We start from the raw sequence: 19,546 nt of genomic DNA on the forward strand, positions 1-19,546 counted from the left end.
ATGTTGATCTGACACTGTGACCAGTAGATGTTGATCTGACACTGTGTCCAGTAGATGTTGATCTGACACTGTGACCAGTAGATGTTGATCTGACACTGTGACCAGTAGATGTTGACACTGTGTCCAGTAGATGTTGATCTGACACTGTGACCAGTAGATGTTGACACTGTGACCAGTAGATGTTGATCTGACACTGATCTGACACTGTGACCAGTAGATGTTGACACTGTGACCAGTAGATGTTGACACTGTGACCAGTAGATGTTGACACTGTGACCAGTAGATGTTGACACTGTGACCAGTAGATGTTGATCTGACACTGTGACCAGTAGATGTTGATCTGACACTGTGTCCAGTGAGTTGCTTCTAAACAAACACAGGTTGAAAGCCACTCTTGCATACTAGCACAAAAGCATATGCTGTAAATACTGAAATGTTCCATGTTTTCCACCATAAAAAACAACATATTTACAAAGATGTTTTGATTAAACATCACATTTTCTACAAAGTTTGAATAAGTCAACAAACAAACAAACAAACAAACAAACAAACTCAATCATGCAGATGCCACCAGATGTTTCAGGAAGTCAGGAAGTAACCATATAAATAAACACATCGTCACGTGAGTATAATGTTACAAAAAAAACAAGAGAAGAAGAATTGGGCAAGGCAGCATAGAGGATCAAGTAACCTGCTATTGTAATGCACAAAGACATCCTCCATAATCTAGAGATGAACAACATTCCACATGCATACAGTAGTCTAGGCTACTGACAGCCAAGACGGTCGGACATAAAAGTCTGACAATAGTCTGTGAACTATAACCCTGAGATCAGTCTGTCATGGCCATAGGCTCAGTGCCGTGGGCTCAGTGCTTTGAGCTCAGTGCTTGAATTAGACCTGCATCTACTGCTTAAAGGTCTCCATATTAAATCATTTCTGGGTAACAATTAAGTACTCTGGTTTATTTGAATTAGCACAGAGCAATTTCTCAATCAATTATTTTTGCTAGGACTGTCTGGGAGTGTTCCGAGTGGGGAGGGGAAAACTGAAAACTAGCTGTAATTGGCAGAGAGGTTTGTAACTCTCTTTCTTACTGGTCTATTAACTAATTTACGGTCTGTTGATGTCACCAGGCAGACCAAAACTCCATCCCATCCAAACAGGCTCTTACACTAAAAGGGCACAGTCATAATTTTCACAATTTCACAGTATTATTCCATCCTCAGAGTGTGGAAATATAAATAAAACACAGGCACATCATGTTTTTTGACTGCACTGAGCCTTTAAGTGCCGACTGCACACCTAGAATATTCACCCCTAAAATATGGTCGACTACACCAGTACTTTTAAGTTAAAATCTGTACCTAAAATGAGCAGCCTTCCGGCACCTAAAATGAATATTGGCACCTTCCTCTTTCCACTTCAAGTGCTGCATGCCATGGACCCGACCGTTCCATTTAGGTTTCATCGAGGGGGAATGGGTCGGACCACTGCGAGGGGTCCAGGAAGACAGAACAAGCACCGCTGTAGATCCAGAGCCTTGGTAGGAAACACTCCACCTTCCAGTTGTTAGAAGCTCTGTTATACACCTCCACCTCCACCCCGTAGTCCCCCTCCATGCCCTTCCAGTGACCCCCCGTTGCAAAGAGCTGACTGTCCAACGCCACAAGATCTCCGTTCTCATGGAGCATGTGCAGCAGCTGGACCTGGGGGAATACACAGGAGGAGAGGATTAATCAGTCCATCCATCCATCTCTCCATCCATCCATAACCCTAACTCTAACCCCTAACAGTACCCTAATGCTAACTCTAACCCCTAACCCTAACCTCTAACCCTAACCCCTAACCCTAACTCTAACCCTAACTCTAACCCCTAACCCTAACTCTAACCTCTAACCCTAACCCTAACTCTAACCTCTAACTCTAACCCCTAACCCTAACCTCTAACCCTAACCCCTAACCCCTACCCAACTCTAACCTCTAACCCTAACCCCTAACTCTAACCTCTAACCCTAACCCCTAACGCTAACCCCTAACTCTAACCTCTAACCCTAACCTCTAACCCTAACCCTAACCCTAACCCTAACTCTAACTCTAACCCTAACTCTAACCCTAACCCCTAACCCTAACCCCTAACCCTAACTCTAACCCCTAACCCTTACTCTAACCCCTAACCCTTACCCTAACCCTAACCCTAACCTCTAACCCTAACCCCTAACTCTAACCTCTAACCCTAACCTCTAACCCTAACCCCTAACTCTAACCCTAACCCCTAACCCTAACTCTAACCCCTAACCCTAACCTCTAACCCTAACCCCTAACCCTAACCCTAACCCCTAACCCTAACTCTAACCCCTAACCCTAACCTCTAACCCTAACCCCTAACCCTAACCCTAACCCCTAACCCTAACTCTAACCCCTAACCCTTACCCTAACTCTAACTCTAACCCCTGATGCCAACTCTATCCCCTAACCCACCTTCTGCCACATGTTAGCCAGTGGGTCGTAGCAGTAAACCTTCTTGGTGTTGTCAGCGATCAGGTAGATGAGCCCCTCCACTGAGACACAGCGAGGAGAAGACAGGTATTTGGGGATGAAGGGAGAGCAGATGACACTCCACCCGTCTTAAGGGGGGGACAGAGAGGCACAACGGGGGCAAAGATATGAGATAGGATCTGATGAGAATCTGAGAAGTGTAGTAAGCCTCACTTGCGTTTCCTTTAATTCTTACTAAAACTGTTTTTTTGTTTTTGTTTTTAATGGACAAAGGTGGAGATGTGAATGTGAACAACGCATGGTACATCTGAGAGGTAGGCTACATGATTGATTACACTGACAAGAGATTTCAAATGGATCTGAAAAAAGGAATCTGTTTCGAGCACCATTTACCTCAACATTTCTAAAGTGATAATCAATTATTGGTGATCATGTTTTTGGGGGTCAATTCCCTTTCAATTTAGTAAAATTCAAGACGTGAACATGAAACTGGAATCGACCCCCCCCCCCCCCCTCCCACCCCGCAAAAACACTGGTGACGGTTCCATGTTGTGAGCATATTAACCTACGTGATGCTCCATGCCACTGGTGACGGTTCCATGTTGTGAGCATATTAACCTACGTGATGCTCCATGCCACTGGTGACGGTTCCATGTTGTGAGCATATTAACCTACGTGATGCTCCATGCCACTGGTGACGGTTCCATGTTGTGAGCATATTAACCTACGTGATGCTCCATGCCACTGGTGACGGTTCCATGTTGTGAGCATATTAACCTACGTGATGCTCCATGCCGTTCCTACCTACCTATAACAGGATTGTAGCACTGCAGAGTCAAGGCGTTGTACTTAACAGCACAGGAGCCGATCACGTATAGTTTACCATGACAGGCAGTCGCTGTGAAGTTTGTCACGTATTTCACTGCAGGGCATGTTCGGGCCCAGGTGTCATTGTATGGGTCGTAGTGCTCAATGTCTACAAAGTCCATTGTAGTGCCTGTGGAGAGAAAACACTGGTGTTAACCTGACCAGACCAAGGTTAAGAAAAAAACGTTGACTTATTATGACAAAGCACATCTATCACTACAGATCGGCAGGCTGCAGTGGTTTAGAGGTCTGTACAGTATAGAGAATTAGTCTAGTTCTTATCGGTCTACTTCCTATTGGTCTAGTTCCTATTGGTCGAGTTCCTATAGGTCTAGTTCCTATTGGTCTACTTCCTATTGGTCTACTTCCTATTGGACTAGTTCCTATTGTTCTAGCTCCTATTGGACTAGTTCCTATTGTTCTAGTTCCTATTTGTCTAGTTCCTATTGGTCGAGTTCCTATAGGTCTAGTTCCTATTGGTCCAGTTACTATAGGTCTAGTTTCTATTGGTCTAGTTCCTATTGTTGTAGTTCCTATTGTTCTAGTTCCTATTGGACTAGTTCCTATTGGACTAGTTCCTATTGGTCTAGTTCCTATCGGTCTAGTTCCTATTGGTCTACTTCCTATTGGTCTACTTCCTATTGGACTAGTTCCTATTGGTCTAGTTTCTATTGGTTTAGTTCCTATTGGTCTACTTCCTATTGGTCTAGTTCCTATTAGTCTAGTTTCTATTGGTTTAGTTCCTATTGGTCTATTTCCTATTGGTCTAGTTCCTATTGGTTTAGTTCCTATTGGTCTACTTCCTATTGGTCTAGTTCCTATTTGTCTAGTTCCTATTTGTCTAGTTCCTATTGGTCTAGTTTCTATTGTTCTAGTTCCTATTGGTCTAGTTCCTATTTGTCTAGTTCCTATTGGTCTAGTTTCTATTGTTCTAGTTCCTATTGGTCTAGTTTCTATTGTTCTAGTTCCTATTGGTCTAGTTCTTATTGTTCTAGGTCCTATTGGTCTAGTTCCTATTGTTCTAGGTCCTATTGGTCTACTTCCTATTGGTCTAGGTCCTATTGGTCTAGTTCCTATTGTTCTAGGTCCTATTGGTCTAGTTCCTATTGTTCTAGGTCCTATTGGTCTAGGTCCTATTGGTCTAGTTCCTATTGTTCTAGTTCCTATTGGTCTAGTTCTTATTGTTCTAGGTCCTATTGGTCTAGTTCCTATTGGTCTAGTTCCTATTGGTCTAGTTCCTATTGGTCTAGGTCCTATTGGTCTAGTTCCTATTGTTCTAGTTCCTATTGGTCTAGTTCCTATTGTTCTAGTTCCTTTTGGACTAGTCTATTATAGGTCTATTATAGGCCTATTAAAGGTCTAGTTCCTATTTCTCTCTTTCCTCCGATGACGTATATCTCTCCACTGAGGGCTGCTGAGGTGTGGTTAGTCCGGGGCCGGAGCATGGGAGCCACCGTCACCCACCGTCCCTCTCTGGTTATGTACTTCCAGGTCTCTGTGGTCGACCAGGTGTTGGATTGGGAACCCCTCGAGCCCCCTAAGACGAGAGAGGGAAGGAGGGATGGAGGGATGAAGGGAAGAAGGGATGAAGGGAGGGATGACGGGATGACGGGATGATGGAGGGAGGGATAAATGGAGGGATGGATGGAGGGAGGGATGACGGGATGACAGGATGAAGGGAGGGAGGGAGGGAGGGAGGGAGGGAGGGAGGGAGGGAGGGAGGGAGGGAGGGAGGGAGGGAGGGAGGGAGGGAGGGAGGGAGAGTTGCCATCCGATCATTGTCAATCCTCTTTTCAGGACACTGAGGATACTGGATGCATCAATTATATTTATCAAGTAAGCACACTTCAACAGTTGGAGGAAATCTGAATTTGGTTTACTGACAATGAATACTTTCATTTTATATATTTATTTTATGCATTTATGTATTTATTTTTTCAAATCAAGTGCCCCTAAATTAAAACCAACTGACCTGTGACATAAACGTCATTATTCAGAGAGACCACAGAATACCCGTACTTGTTGTGGTTGGGGAAGACTGGCAGCTCATACCACTGTTCTGTAGAGAGAGAGACATGATGTTATTCATACCACTGTTCTGTAGAGAGAGAGACATGATGTTATTCATACCACTGTTCTGTAGAGAGAGACATGATGTTATTCATACCACTGTTCTGTAGAGAGAGACATGATGTTATTCATACCACTGTTCTGTAGAGACATGATGTTATTCATACCACTGTTCTGTAGAGAGACATGATGTTATTCACACCACTGTTCTGTAGAGACATGATGTTATTCATACCACTGTTCTGTAGAGAGAGAGAGACATGATGTTATTCATACCACTGTTCTGTAGAGAGAGAGAGACATGATGTTATTCATACCACTGTTCTGTAGAGAGACATGATGTTATTCATACCACTGTTCTGTAGAGAGAGAGACATGATGTTATTCATACCACTGTTCTGTAGAGAGAGACATGATGTTATTCACACCACTGTTCTGTAGAGAGAGAGAGACATGATGTTATTCATACCACTGTTCTGTAGAGAGAGAGACATGATGTTATTCACACCACTGTTCTGTAGAGAGATGATGTTATTCATACCACTGTTCTGTAGAGAGACATGATGTTATTCATACCACTGTTCTGTAGAGAGACATGATGTTATTCACACCACTGTTCTGTAGAGAGAGAGACATGATGTTATTCATACCACTGTTCTGTAGAGAGAGACATGATGTTATTCACACCACTGTTCTGTAGAGAGACCTGATGTTATTCATACCACTGTTCTGTAGAGAGACATGATGTTATTCACACCACTGTTCTGTAGAGAGAGAGACATGATGTTATTCACACCACTGTTCTGTAGAGAGAGAGACATGATGTTATTCATACCACTGTTCTGTAGAGAGAGATGATGTTATTCATACCACTGTTCTGTAGAGAGACATGATGTTATTCACACCACTGTTCTGTAGAGAGACATGATGTTATTCATACCACTGTTCTGTAGAGAGACATGATGTTATTCATACCACTGTTCTGTAGAGAGACATGATGTTATTCATACCACTGTTCTGTAGAGAGACATGATGTTATTCATACCACTGTTCTGTAGAGAGAGAGACATGATGTTATTCATACCACTGTTCTGTAGAGAGAGAGACATGATGTTATTCACACAACTGTTCTGTAGAGAGACCTGATGTTATTCACACCACTGTTCTGTAGAGACATGATGTTATTCATACCACTGTTCTGTAGAGAGACATGATGTTATTCACACCACTGTTCTGTAGAGAGACCTGATGTTATTCACACCACTGTTCTGTAGAGAGAGAGACATGATGTTATTCATACCACTGTTCTGTAGAGAGAGAGACATGATGTTATTCACACCACTGTTCTGTAGAGAGAGACATGATGTTATTCATACCACTGTTCTGTAGAGAGAGACATGATGTTATTCACACCACTGTTCTGTAGAGAGAGAGACATGATGTTATTCATATCACTTTTCTGTAGAGAGAGAGACATGATGTTATTCACACCACTGTTCTGTAGAGAGACCTGATGTTATTCATACCACTGTTCTGTAGAGAGACATGATGTTATTCACACCACTGTTCTGTAGAGAGAGACATGATGTTATTCATACCACTGTTCTGTAGAGAGAGAGACATGATGTTATTCATACCACTGTTCTGTAGAGACATGATGTTATTCATACCACTGTTCTGTAGAGACATGATGTTATTCATACCACTGTTCTGTAGAGAGAGACATGATGTTATTCACACCACTGTTCTGTAGAGAGAGAGACATGATGTTATTCATACCACTGTTCTGTAGAGAGACATGATGTTATTCATACCACTGTTCTGTAGAGAGAGAGAGACATGATGTTATTCATACCACTGTTCTGTAGAGACATGATGTTATTCATACCACTGTTCTGTAGAGACATGATGTTATTCATACCACTGTTCTGTAGAGAGAGACATGATGTTATTCACACCACTGTTCTGTAGAGAGAGAGACATGATGTTATTCATACCACTGTTCTGTAGAGAGACATGATGTTATTCACACCACTGTTCTGTAGAGACATGATGTTATTCATACCACTGTTCTGTAGAGAGAGAGAGACATGATGTTATTCATACCACTGTTCTGTAGAGAGAGAGAGACATGATGTTATTCACACCACTGTTCTGTAGAGAGAGAGACATGATGTTATTCATATCACTGTTCTGTAGAGAGACATGATGTTATTCATACCACTGTTCTGTAGAGAGAGACATGATGTTATTCATACCACTGTTCTGTAGAGAGATAGACCTGATGTTATTCACACCACTGTTCTGTAGAGAGAGAGACATGATGTTATTCATACCACTGTTCTGTAGAGACATGATGTTATTCACACCACTGTTCTGTAGAGAGACATGATGTTATTCATACCACTGTTCTGTAGAGAGACATGATGTTATTCATACCACTGTTCTGTAGAGAGAGACATGATGTTATTCATACCACTGTTCTGTAGAGAGATAGACCTGATGTTATTCACACCACTGTTCTGTAGAGAGAGAGACATGATGTTATTCATATCACTGTTCTGTAGAGAGACATGATGTTATTCATACCACTGTTCTGTAGAGAGAGACCTGATGTTATTCACACCACTGTTCTGTAGAGACATGATGTTATTCATACCACTGTTCTGTAGAGAGAGAGACATGATGTTATTCACACCACTGTTCTGTAGAGACATGATGTTATTCACACCACTGTTCTGTAGAGAGACATGATGTTATTCATACCACTGTTCTGTAGAGAGAGACCTGATGTTATTCACACCACTGTTCTGTAGAGAGAGACATGATATTATTCATACCACTGTTCTGTAGAGAGAGAGACATGATGTTATTCATACCACTGTTCTGTAGAGAGAGAGACATGATGTTATTCATACCACTGTTCTGTAGAGAGAGAGAGACATGATGTTATTCACACCACTGTTCTGTAGAGACATGATGTTATTCATACCACTGTTCTGTAGAGAGAGAGACATGATGTTATTCATACCACTGTTCTGTAGAGAGAGAGACCTGATGTTATTCATACCACTGTTCTGTAGAGAGAGACATGATGTTATTCATACCACTGTTCTGTAGAGAGAGAGATGATGTTATTCACACCACTGTTCTGTAGAGAGAGAGACATGATGTTATTCACACCACTGTTCTGTAGAGAGAGAGACATGATGTTATTCACACCACTGTTCTGTAGAGAGAGAGACATGATGTTATTCATACCACTGTTCTGTAGAGAGAGATGATGTTATTCATACCACTGTTCTGTAGAGAGAGATGATGTTATTCATACCACTGTTCTGTAGAGAGAGAGACATGATGTTATTCATACCACTGTTCTGTAGAGAGAGAGACATGATGTTATTCATACCACTGTTCTGTAGAGACATGATGTTATTCACACCACTGTTCTGTAGAGAGAGACATGATGTTATTCACACCACTGTTCTGTAGAGAGAGAGATGATGTTATTCACACCACTGTTCTGTAGAGAGAGAGACATGATGTTATTCACACCACTGTTCTGTAGAGAGAGAGACATGATGTTATTCACACCACTGTTCTGTAGAGAGAGAGAGACATGATGTTATTCATACCACTGTTCTGTAGAGAGAGACATGATGTTATTCATACCACTGTTCTGTAGAGAGAGAGACATGATGTTATTCATACCACTGTTCTGTAGAGAGAGATGATGTTATTCATACCACTGTTCTGTAGAGAGAGACATGATGTTATTCATACCACTGTTCTGTAGAGAGAGAGACATGATGTTATTCACACCACTGTTCTGTAGAGAGAGAGACATGATGTTATTCATACCACTGTTCTGTAGAGAGACATGATGTTATTCATACCACTGTTCTGTAGAGAGAGAGACATGATGTTATTCACACCACTGTTCTGTAGAGACATGATGTTATTCATACCACTGTTCTGTAGAGAGAAATGATGTTATTCATACCACTGTTCTGTAGAGAGACCTGATGTTATTCATACCACTGTTCTGTAGAGAGACATGATGTTATTCACACCACTGTTCTGTAGAGACATGATGTTATTCATACCACTGTTCTGTAGAGAGAGAGACATGATGTTATTCATACCACTGTTCTGTAGAGAGAGAGACATGATGTTATTCACACCACTGTTCTGTAGAGAGAGAGAGACATGATGTTATTCATACCACTGTTCTGTAGAGAGAGAGACATGATGTTATTCATACCACTGTTCTGTAGAGAGACCTGATGTTATTCACACCACTGTTCTGTAGAGAGACCTGATGTTATTCACACCACTGTTCTGTAGAGAGAGACATGATGTTATTCATACCACTGTTCTGTAGAGAGAGACATGATGTTATTCATACCACTGTTCTGTAGAGAGAGAGACATGATGTTATTCATACCACTGTTCTGTAGAGAGAGACATGATGTTATTCATACCACTGTTCTGTAGAGAGACATGATGTTATTCATACCACTGTTCTGTAGAGAGACATGATGTTATTCACACCACTGTTCTGTAGAGAGAGAGACCTGATGTTATTCACACCACTGTTCTGTAGAGAGAGAGATGATGTTATTCATACCACTGTTCTGTAGAGAGAGACATGATGTTATTCATACCACTGTTCTGTAGAGAGAGAGACATGATGTTATTCATACCACTGTTCTGTAGAGAGAGACATGATGTTATTCATACCACTGTTCTGTAGAGAGAGAGACATGATGTTATTCATACCACTGTTCTGTAGAGAGACCTGATGTTATTCATACCACTGTTCTGTAGAGAGACATGATGTTATTCACACCACTGTTCTGTAGAGAGACATGATGTTATTCATACCACTGTTCTGTAGAGAGAGACATGATGTTATTCACACCACTGTTCTGTAGAGAGACATGATGTTATTCATACCACTGTTCTGTAGAGAGAGAGACATGATGTTATTCACACCACTGTTCTGTAGAGAGAGAGAGACCTGATGTTATTCATACCACTGTTCTGTAGAGAGACATGATGTTATTCACACCACTCCTCTGTAGAGAGAGACATCACAACATGCACATTATCTATAGGGTCTTTGTTAGGTGGACTCTAGCCTGGTCCCAGATCTGTTTGTGCTGTCTTGTCAACTCCTATGGTCATTGTCACATGACAAATTTGGCCAGACAGCACAAACAGATCTGGGACCAAGTTATAGGGACACAGATGCTCAGAACACATGATTTGAGGAAGAGGAAGATGAGGAGGAATGAGGAGCATTACGTGTCTTAGGGTTGTAGAAGCCACAGTTCCCGGGCAGCAGCCTGGGGTCTCTGACTTCATCATCGTCGTCTTCGTCCTCTGAGTCGTCCAACGAGCGTCCTCCCATCACGAATAGCACCTCCTCCAGGTTGGGTTGGGGACTCGGGCTGCCACTCTGGACCACGTCTCCTGGCTTCACCTCCATTTTCTACACAAATACGGTGATTTTGGAAATGTTGGGAAATATGGAAGTTCTGATAAAACTTATGGTTCCTGTTTCCTAGACACAGAACAAGCCTCGACCTGGAATAAAAAAATAAACTCAATGTAGAACCCCACCATTCAAAGTGTATTTGAGTCAAGGACTAGGCGTATTGGTGGTTGGGAAACTGGACTGTTAATTATAAAAGATTAAAACATTGGTACTCTTTTATGTTGTTCATTTACCTCTCTGCATACCCTCTCCACCACCTCCACACAGCTGAGAGAGGCTAGGACCAGGCTGTCCTTCATTAGGGTGTTAGTGAGATAGTCAGGGGACAGGAGGGCCAGGCGGGTCATCCCCAGAAGCTCTGGGAGGTGGGGGAGTCGGGACTCCTGGCGGTGTCTCACCCAGGCCAGGGCAGCCTCCACACGGGTACACTCTGTCCTGGTCTGTAGCCTCTCGTTGGACAGACACGCCACTAACCTCTCCTTCTCCAGCAGAGGAAACTCCTCCCAGCGCTGTACGGCATCAAAGTTCTCCAGAAGGAATCCCCAGGCCTTGGCTACCACCTCGGGACAGCCGTGTACCTCCCCGAACTCCAGGATCCCCAGGCAGTTGGTGGCATCGATCTGGTGCTGGAGATAACGGCTGCACACAGTCCGGACCGCCTGGAACTGTAGCTGACTGGACGTGCGTATCAGGCCCTCCACGTTTCCCTGGTTGATGGTGAGTTTCCCTGTGTAGCAGAAGTCTAGAATGGAAGCCATTACGTCAGGATCCACGCCGTGCAGCTCCACCCGAGCCACTATGCTCTCCACGAAGTCCCCGGAGAACATGGAGTGGAAGTAGACGCTGCAGAGCGCCAGGACGGCCCGGTGGCAAGGGAAGTCGCGGCCGCCCGCGGCCAGAGTCACGTCCACTAGTTTGGGGTTGCAGCAGAGGGAGCGCAGCCCCTCCAAGATGCTCTGGGGGTGGGAGGCAAGGCAAAAGTCCAGATCGTCCACATTACGCACCATGGTGACCACGACCCCTTTTCCACCTTTACCCTTCTGATCTCTAACTTCTTAATCTGTTCAGAGCCCAACAGCTGCTGTCAATGTTACCTACAAGAGGAGAGATGAGGGATGAGACTTCTCTGACAAAACTTAATCTTCAGGGTTCGTATCCACAAAGTGCGTTCTCTGGGTAAGAATACTGATCTTCAGGATCAAGTTGCCCCCCCCCCCCCCCCTCTCATTCATTATGATTTATTTTTTTAAATTAAAGGCAAAACTGCATTCCTACTCAGAGACGCTTTGTGAATACGGACCCGGGGTTGACAACTGCAGTGGCCTGAGAGCGGTTTTGCTAGATCATCCAAGTTCAGTATGGTCAAATGGCCAGAATACACGTCATGTTTATTCATAGAACACAACAACTAACAAGCTCGGGTACACAGGTGGTTGCAAAAGGCTGTTATTAATCTGTCCAGTTCATAACAACGTGTTACTTTAAAGCGGATTTTCTAATGAATTAACAAACAAACAAAATAACAAAAGTTATTTCCTACCCCTAGAGTGTTGTTAAAATGTATTTTGCAGCTTTCAAATGTGACTACAAGAGAAAGAAAGAAAGAACAAGAAAAAAAGAATGGGAAAAAAGAAAAATACACAAAGTAATCAACAACTTATTTGGAAATAATGAACATTTTATACGGATTGGATGAGGATCTGACTTTTTCCGAGGATCTTTAATCCACCGACTAAAAGAACCAGAACTTCCTGAAGCTTCTGATGGACCCTACGGCATAAACTAGCTGGGATGGGCTCATCAGGACCACTGATTGAACCCAATCCAGTCCTCAGGCAACTCAGGCAACTCAGGCAACTCAGGAAACTCAGGTAACTAAGGAAACTCAGGCAACTAAGGCAACTCAGGAAACTCAGGTAACTAAGGAAACTCAGGCAACTAAGGCAACTCAGGCAACTGAGGCAACTAAGGCAACTCAGGCAACTAAGGCAACTCAGGAAACTCAGGTAACTAAGGAAACTCAGGTAACTAAGGCAACTCAGGCAACTGAGGCAACTAAGGCAACTCAGGCAACTAAGGCAACTCAGGAAACTCAGGTAACTAAGGAAACTCAGGTAACTAAGGAAACTCAGGCAACTCAGGCAACTCAGGCAACTCAGGTAACTAAGGCAACTCAGGCAACTCAGGCAACTCAGGCAACTCAGGTAACTAAGGCAACTCAGGCAACTCAGGTAACTAAGGAAACTCAGGCAACTAAGGTAACTAAGGAAACTCAGGTAACTCAGGCAACTAAGGAAACTAAGGTAACTCAGGCAACTAAGGAAACTCAGGCAACTCAGGCAAAGTTAGATCAATGTTAGATCAATGTTAGATCAAGCTGAAGCAATGTCTGCAAGATCACATCATGATCACACAGTATTCTACATAACAAAACCACTTATAATTGCATAGTATAACGTTACTGTGTGACAAAAAACACCCACTGTGTTTTTTTTCTTCATGTGGCCAAAACTCAAACAGCGCACGCCACTCGGCAAAATACACAGGTAAGGCTATGCCTCCGTTTAAATTGGTGGGCCGAAGCTGAAACACGTGAAGTTGATGATCCCTGTTAAAGGGACGAGCAGATTTTTTGTATTTGACAGTACAACTTTTTTCTGATGACTATAAAATGTGTTGGCACCTTCAAATCTTTAAACACTGTGAGTCATTCACAACAACACTGTGAGTCATTCACAACAACACTGTGAGTCATTCACAACAACACTGTGAGTCATTCACAACAACACTGTGAGTCATTCACAACAACACTGTGAGTCATTCAAAACAACACTGTACGTCATTCACAACAACACTGTGAGTCATTCACAACAACACTGTGAGTCATTCACAACAACACTGTGAGTCATTCACAACAACACTGTGAGTCATTCACAACAAAACTGTGAGTCATTCACAACAACACTGTGAGTCATTCAAAACAACACTGTGAGTCATTCACAATAACACTGTGAGTCATTCACAACAACACTGTGAGTCATTCACAATAACACTGTGAGTCATTCACAACAACACTGTGAGTCATTCGTAATAACACTGTGAGTCATTCACAACAACACTGTGAGTCATTCACAACAACACTGTGAGTCATTCAAAACAACACTGTGAGTCATTCACAATAACACTGTGAGTCATTCACAATAACACTGTGAGTCATTCACAACAACACTGTGAGTCATTCACAACAACACTGTGAGTCATTCACAACAACACTGTGAGTCATTCACAACAACACTGTGAGTCATTCAAAACAACACTGTGAGTCATTCACAATAACACTGTGAGTCATTCACAACAACACTGTGAGTCATTCACAATAACACTGTGAGTCATTCACAACAACACTGTGAGTCATTCGTAATAACACTGTGAGTCATTCACAACAACACTGTGAGTCATTCACAACAACACTGTGAGTCATTCAAAACAACACTGTGAGTCATTCACAATAACACTGTGAGTCATTCAAAACAACACTGTGAGTCATTCAAAACAACACTGTGAGTCATTCAAAACAACACTGTGAGTCATTCACAACAACACTGTGAGTCATTCACAACAACACTGTGAGTCATTCACAACAACACTGTGAGTCATTCACAACAACACTGTGAGTCATTCAAAACAACACTGTGAGTCATTCACAATAACACTGTGAGTCATTCACAACAACACTGTGAGTCATTCACAACAACACTGTGAGTCATTCACAACAACACTGTGAGTCATTCACAACAACACTGTGAGTCATTCACAATAACACTGTGAGTCATTCAAAACAACACTGTGAGTCATTCAAAACAAGACTGTGAGTCATTCAAAACAACACTGTGAGTCATTCACAACAACACTGTGAGTCATTCAAAACAACACTGTGAGTCATTCACAATAACACTGTGAGTCATTCACAACACCACTGTGAGTCATTCACAACAAAAATCTAAGATCTAAGTGCATACTGAGAAGGGTAAAAACTTAAAGAACAATCGTTCGCGATTGATGCTTTTTGTCTTACAGTAACGTTATACTATTATATTCAGTTCTGTTATGAAGAATACTGTGAACATTACGTGAGATCTTGCAGACATTGATTTCAGCTTAATCTAACTTTATTAAACGAGCACCATTGGCCTGAGTAGCCTGTTCTCAATAGACAATATAGACATGCACAGAACATGAGCCACACACGCCCAGAATCTTCGGGAAGCTTCGGATCTTTTAGTCGTCGATTAAAGTTCCCGAAAAAGTCCGATCAGCAGCCACGGCCCAATTTAAAATACAAAATAGTTTGGGAGATTTTTACACCTAGGCCTTAAATGTAGAGCCATGCAGTGAAAGATCACAACCTTTGTGAAAACTTTAAATATTATGTGGAATTTCATAACATTTCCTTTTCATCCTAGGAGAGTTGACATGAAATGTTAATTATTTTTTATTTTTTTAAAGTCAAACCTTGTTCGTATGAACCAAGATACATTTCTAAACTCTAGTGTCATAATTAAGTCCATAGCATTCTGTTTACGTGTTGAACAACAGTCACGGAGCTAGCTGTATCCCATGCTCCCTCCGGCCCACAGTAAATTACATTTCCTATCTTCAAACAGGAGAAAAGAAATGAAAGACTTACCAGAGAGGGTAACTAAAGGGAATAATTGCTCATATTTCCGGTAACTGGAAGTGTGTGGTTCAGAGGACGGCCAGTTAGAACAACATGTAGTTGGCAGTATGGAGGACAACTGTTAGAGCCAAGTCATTGGGCCAGACTACTTCGGCTAAATAGCACCCTATTCCCTATGTAGTGCACTATTTTGAACCAGAGCGCTATGGAGGCTGGAGTACCATTGAGGCAGCAGCTGCTGGTCTTTCAGAGGGCTATTTTTAGGATGGCCAAAAGACTCGGGACTAAAGTCAGATTCCAAAACTGCATGGTGGGTTTCAACACACTCCACACCTGCTGTTAAAGGGACACACACACAAATATACAAACACAGACAGACATACATGCATACACACACTCTCTCTTTCTTTCTCTCTCTCTCTCTCTCTCTCTCTCTCTCTCTCTCTCTCTCTCTCTCTCCCTCTCTCTCTCTCTCTCTGTCCCCCCCCTCTCTCTATCTCTCTCTCTCTCTTTCTCAGCCCCTCGCTCTCTCTCTCTTCCTCTCTCCGTTCTCAGGAGAATTAGAAAGTGGTTAATGAGATACTGTAATTTAAATAACAACTGCTTGTCAAGGAGTAACACAGTTTCATTTGTTACTGTTACAGTGGCTCCATGATAGATAAGATACAGCTCGGTGCTGCGGGGGTAGAGATGTTAGAGGCTAATACTCAACACTGTGTTATAATATGATGGTATTAAGGCCACTCTTCACTGTCACGCCCTGACCATAGAGAGCCATTGGTTCTCTATGGTGTAGAAGGTCAGGGCGTGACTAGGGGGTGTTCTAGTATGTCTATTTCTATGTTGGTGCTAATATGGTTCCCAATTAGAGGCAGCTGTTTATCGTTGCCTCTTATTTAGGTAGCCATTTCCCCACCTGTGTTTTGTGGGATATTGTTTTTGTTTAGTAGCCTGTGTGCACGTCATGACTTCACGTGTCGTTGTTTCTTTATTGCTTTGTTTGTTTCACGGAGATTAAAAATATGTGGAACTATACTCACGCTGCGCCTTGGTCCGCCCATTACGACGATCGTGACACTTCACGATATCAGTAATGATACTGATGTGTTGTAACGGGCTTCTTCCATCTCTTCATCCGAAGAGGAGTAGCAAGGATTGGACCAAAGTGCAGCGCGGCTAGTGTTCAACATGTTTAATAAAATAACAAGTGAAACACTACAAACAACATACAAAATAACAAAATGTGCAGAAACCGAGACAGACCTATCTGGTGCAGACAATCACAGAGACAGGAAACAAACACCCACAAAATCCCAACACAAAACAAGCCTCCTATATCAGAGACAACGACTACCATCTGTCTCTGATTGAGGTCCCACACTAGGCTGACATAGAAACAGACAAACTAGACACACAACATAGAATTCCCACCCAGCTCACGTCCTGACCAACTAAACACACACAAAACAACAGAAAACAGGTCAGGAACGTGACATGTGTCTTAGCATCGTGAGTGATGAAAAAAAGCTATAATAATTCATTTGATTGGATTTATGTCATGCTTTTCTACCAACTAACACGTTTGAGGTACATTATGACCCAGATGCAGACAGAGTAGAAGAAACATACATTTATTCCTAACAACAGGAGCAGGCAAAACGACAGGTCAAGGCAGACAAGGGTCAATAATTCAGAGAGGGTGTAAAGGGACCAGAACAGCAGACAGTCTCAGGGTCAGGGGTCAATCCTCCAGAGAGGGTGTAAAGGGTCCAGAACAGCAGACAGTCTCAGGGTCAGGGGTCAATACTCCAGAGAGGGTGTAAAGGGTCCAGAACAGCAGACAGTCTCAGGGTCAGGGGTCAATACTCCAGAGAGGGTGTAAAGGGACCAGAACAGCAGGCAGTCTCAGGGTCAGGGCAGGCAGGGGTCAATAATCCAGAGAGGGTGTAAAGGGACCAGAACAGCAGGTCAGGGCAGGCAGAAAGGTCAAAACCGGGAAGGACTAGAAAACAGAAGCAGGAGAACAGCTGCTGGTAGGTTTCACGAACAAAACAAACAGACAAACAGAGAACACAGGTATAAACACAGTCCTGTGTGGCTCAGTTGGTAGAGCATGGCGCTTGCAACGCCAGGGTTGTGGGTTCGATTCCCACGGGGGGCCAGTACAAAAAAGTATGAATGTATGTACTTGTAAGTCGCTCTGGATAAGAGCGTCTGCTAAATGACTTAAATGTAAATGCACAGGGGATAATGGAGAAGATGGGCGACACCTGGAGGAGAGTAGAGCCAAGCACAAAGACAGGTGTGACACCAACTGAGTTACTCAAAGCGCTTTACATAGTAGGGGGAAACTTACCTCATCCACTAACCATGTGTAGCACCCACCTGGGTGATGCATGGTGGCCATGTTTTTGCCAGAATGCTCACCACACATCAGCTATCCGATAGAGAGGTGAGGAGTGATATATGCCAATTAGGAATGAAGGGGATGATTAGGTGGCCATGATGGAATGGGGCCTGGTTGGGAATTTGCCATGACACTGGGGTTAACACCCATATTCTTACGATAAGTGCCATGGGACTATTTATGAGAGAGTCAGAGTGTCAGGACATCCGTTGAACGTACCCTCCGAAAGACATCACAATTCCAGCAGTGTCTGGTTTCCAATCCAGGGACCAACTGGACCGACCCTGCTTAGCTTTAGAGGCAAGCCAGCAGTGGGATGCAGGGTGGTTTACTGCTATGATATTAGTAGGTGGACAGTAAAGGCACTTCTCAGAAGAAATCACATGACACTAGCTGTCCTTTTGTTTTAACTACTCCTATAGAAATGGTAGTCTGCCAGGTACTCAGCAGGAAGGTCTGATTTCTCTGTTATTAAAACAAGACCCAGATTGCAAATATAAAGACTCAGTCTATCTAAAAAACTGGAGGCCCCTTACACTTCAATGTTGCGATACAAAAATATTAGCAAAATGCATAGCACTCAGAATTAAAAGGGTTTTGCCAGGTATTGTTCATCCTGATCAGACAGGTTTTTTACATGGACGATATATTGGAGATAATATACGACAACTACTAGAAATAATAGAACATCATGAAACATCTAAGAAGCCAGGCCTGATTTTTATAGCGGATTTTGAAAATAGATTTGATAAGTACGACTTGTTTTATTTATAAATATAATTTTTTTTCAATTTCGGTGATTCTCTTATAAAATGAGTAAAAATAATGTATAGCAAATAACGGCTACATCTCAGAGAGTTTTGAATTGTCAAGAGGAGTTAAACAAGGGTGTCCGCTGTCACCATATCTATTCGTTTTGGCCATGGAAATCAGATCCAATAACGATATTAGAGGATTAGAAATCCAAGGCTTAAAAACAAAGTGTCCATGTATGCCGATGACTCAAGTTTTATATTAAGTCCACACGCTAGATCCCTGCAATGTCTCATTGAAGATCTAAATAACTTTGCTGTACTCTCTGGACTAAAAACTAGTGTACAATATTACATATTGGACCTTTAAAAAATACAACTTTTACATTACCCTGCAGTTCACCTATAAAATGGGCTGATAGTGAAGTAGACATACTTGGTATTCATATCACAAAATATATAAATTAGCTCTCCACAATGAATTTCAATAGAAAAGGTGTAAAAATAGACAAGATCCTGCAACCATGGAGAGGTAAATACCTGTCTATATGAATTGGGTGTTTTGAGATTATTAAATATAAAAGCACTAAACCTCTCTCTAAAAGCTTCACTTATTCAAAAGTTGTATTTGAACCCTAAATGGTTCTCAAGTAGATTACTAAGAAAAGCTCATCCATTGTTTAAAAATTGCTTTTTTGCCTTTGTGCAGATGGCCATGTCTCATTTTCAATTAATTTAAAATAATACTTCTTTCAAAGTATCTCTCTTTT

The 19,546-nt window shown here is 42.3% G+C and overlaps 1 protein-coding gene across 1 annotated transcript; it reads right to left on the minus strand.

Moving 5' to 3' along the window:
- Nucleotides 1–308: 308 nt before the first annotated feature.
- klhl30 (kelch-like family member 30) lies at nucleotides 309–15,776 on the minus strand. Its single transcript, XM_055941162.1, has 8 exons — nucleotides 15,627–15,776; nucleotides 11,173–12,033; nucleotides 10,747–10,933; nucleotides 5,339–5,425; nucleotides 4,750–4,903; nucleotides 3,308–3,498; nucleotides 2,482–2,627; nucleotides 309–1,709 (listed from the first exon to the last, which is right to left on the minus strand). Exons 2-8 carry the CDS (start codon nucleotides 11,944–11,946, stop codon nucleotides 1,461–1,463), a joined length of 1,788 nt encoding a protein of 595 aa, XP_055797137.1. The 5' UTR covers nucleotides 11,947–12,033; nucleotides 15,627–15,776; the 3' UTR covers nucleotides 309–1,460.
- Nucleotides 15,777–19,546: the final 3,770 nt, after the last annotated feature.

Source organism: Salvelinus fontinalis, chromosome 12, assembly GCF_029448725.1.
Source record: "Salvelinus fontinalis isolate EN_2023a chromosome 12, ASM2944872v1, whole genome shotgun sequence".
NCBI classification, from domain to species: Eukaryota; Metazoa; Chordata; class Actinopteri; order Salmoniformes; family Salmonidae; genus Salvelinus; species Salvelinus fontinalis.

What these genes read in the sequence shown, in the direction of transcription:
- klhl30 (XM_055941162.1), bottom strand. Translation starts at nt 11,946, where the DNA reads ATGGTGCGTAATGTGGACGATCTGGACTTTTGCCTTGCCTCCCACCCC. An exon ending in CTTCTACAACCCTAAGACAC is followed by an intron (nt 5,426 to 10,746) that starts GTAATGCTCCTC and finishes CTCTCTCTACAG; the next exon opens with AACAGTGGTATGAGCTGCCA. An exon ending in GGAGAGATATACGTCATCGG is followed by an intron (nt 3,499 to 4,749) that starts AGGAAAGAGAGA and finishes TTTTCTCTCCAC; the next exon opens with AGGCACTACAATGGACTTTG.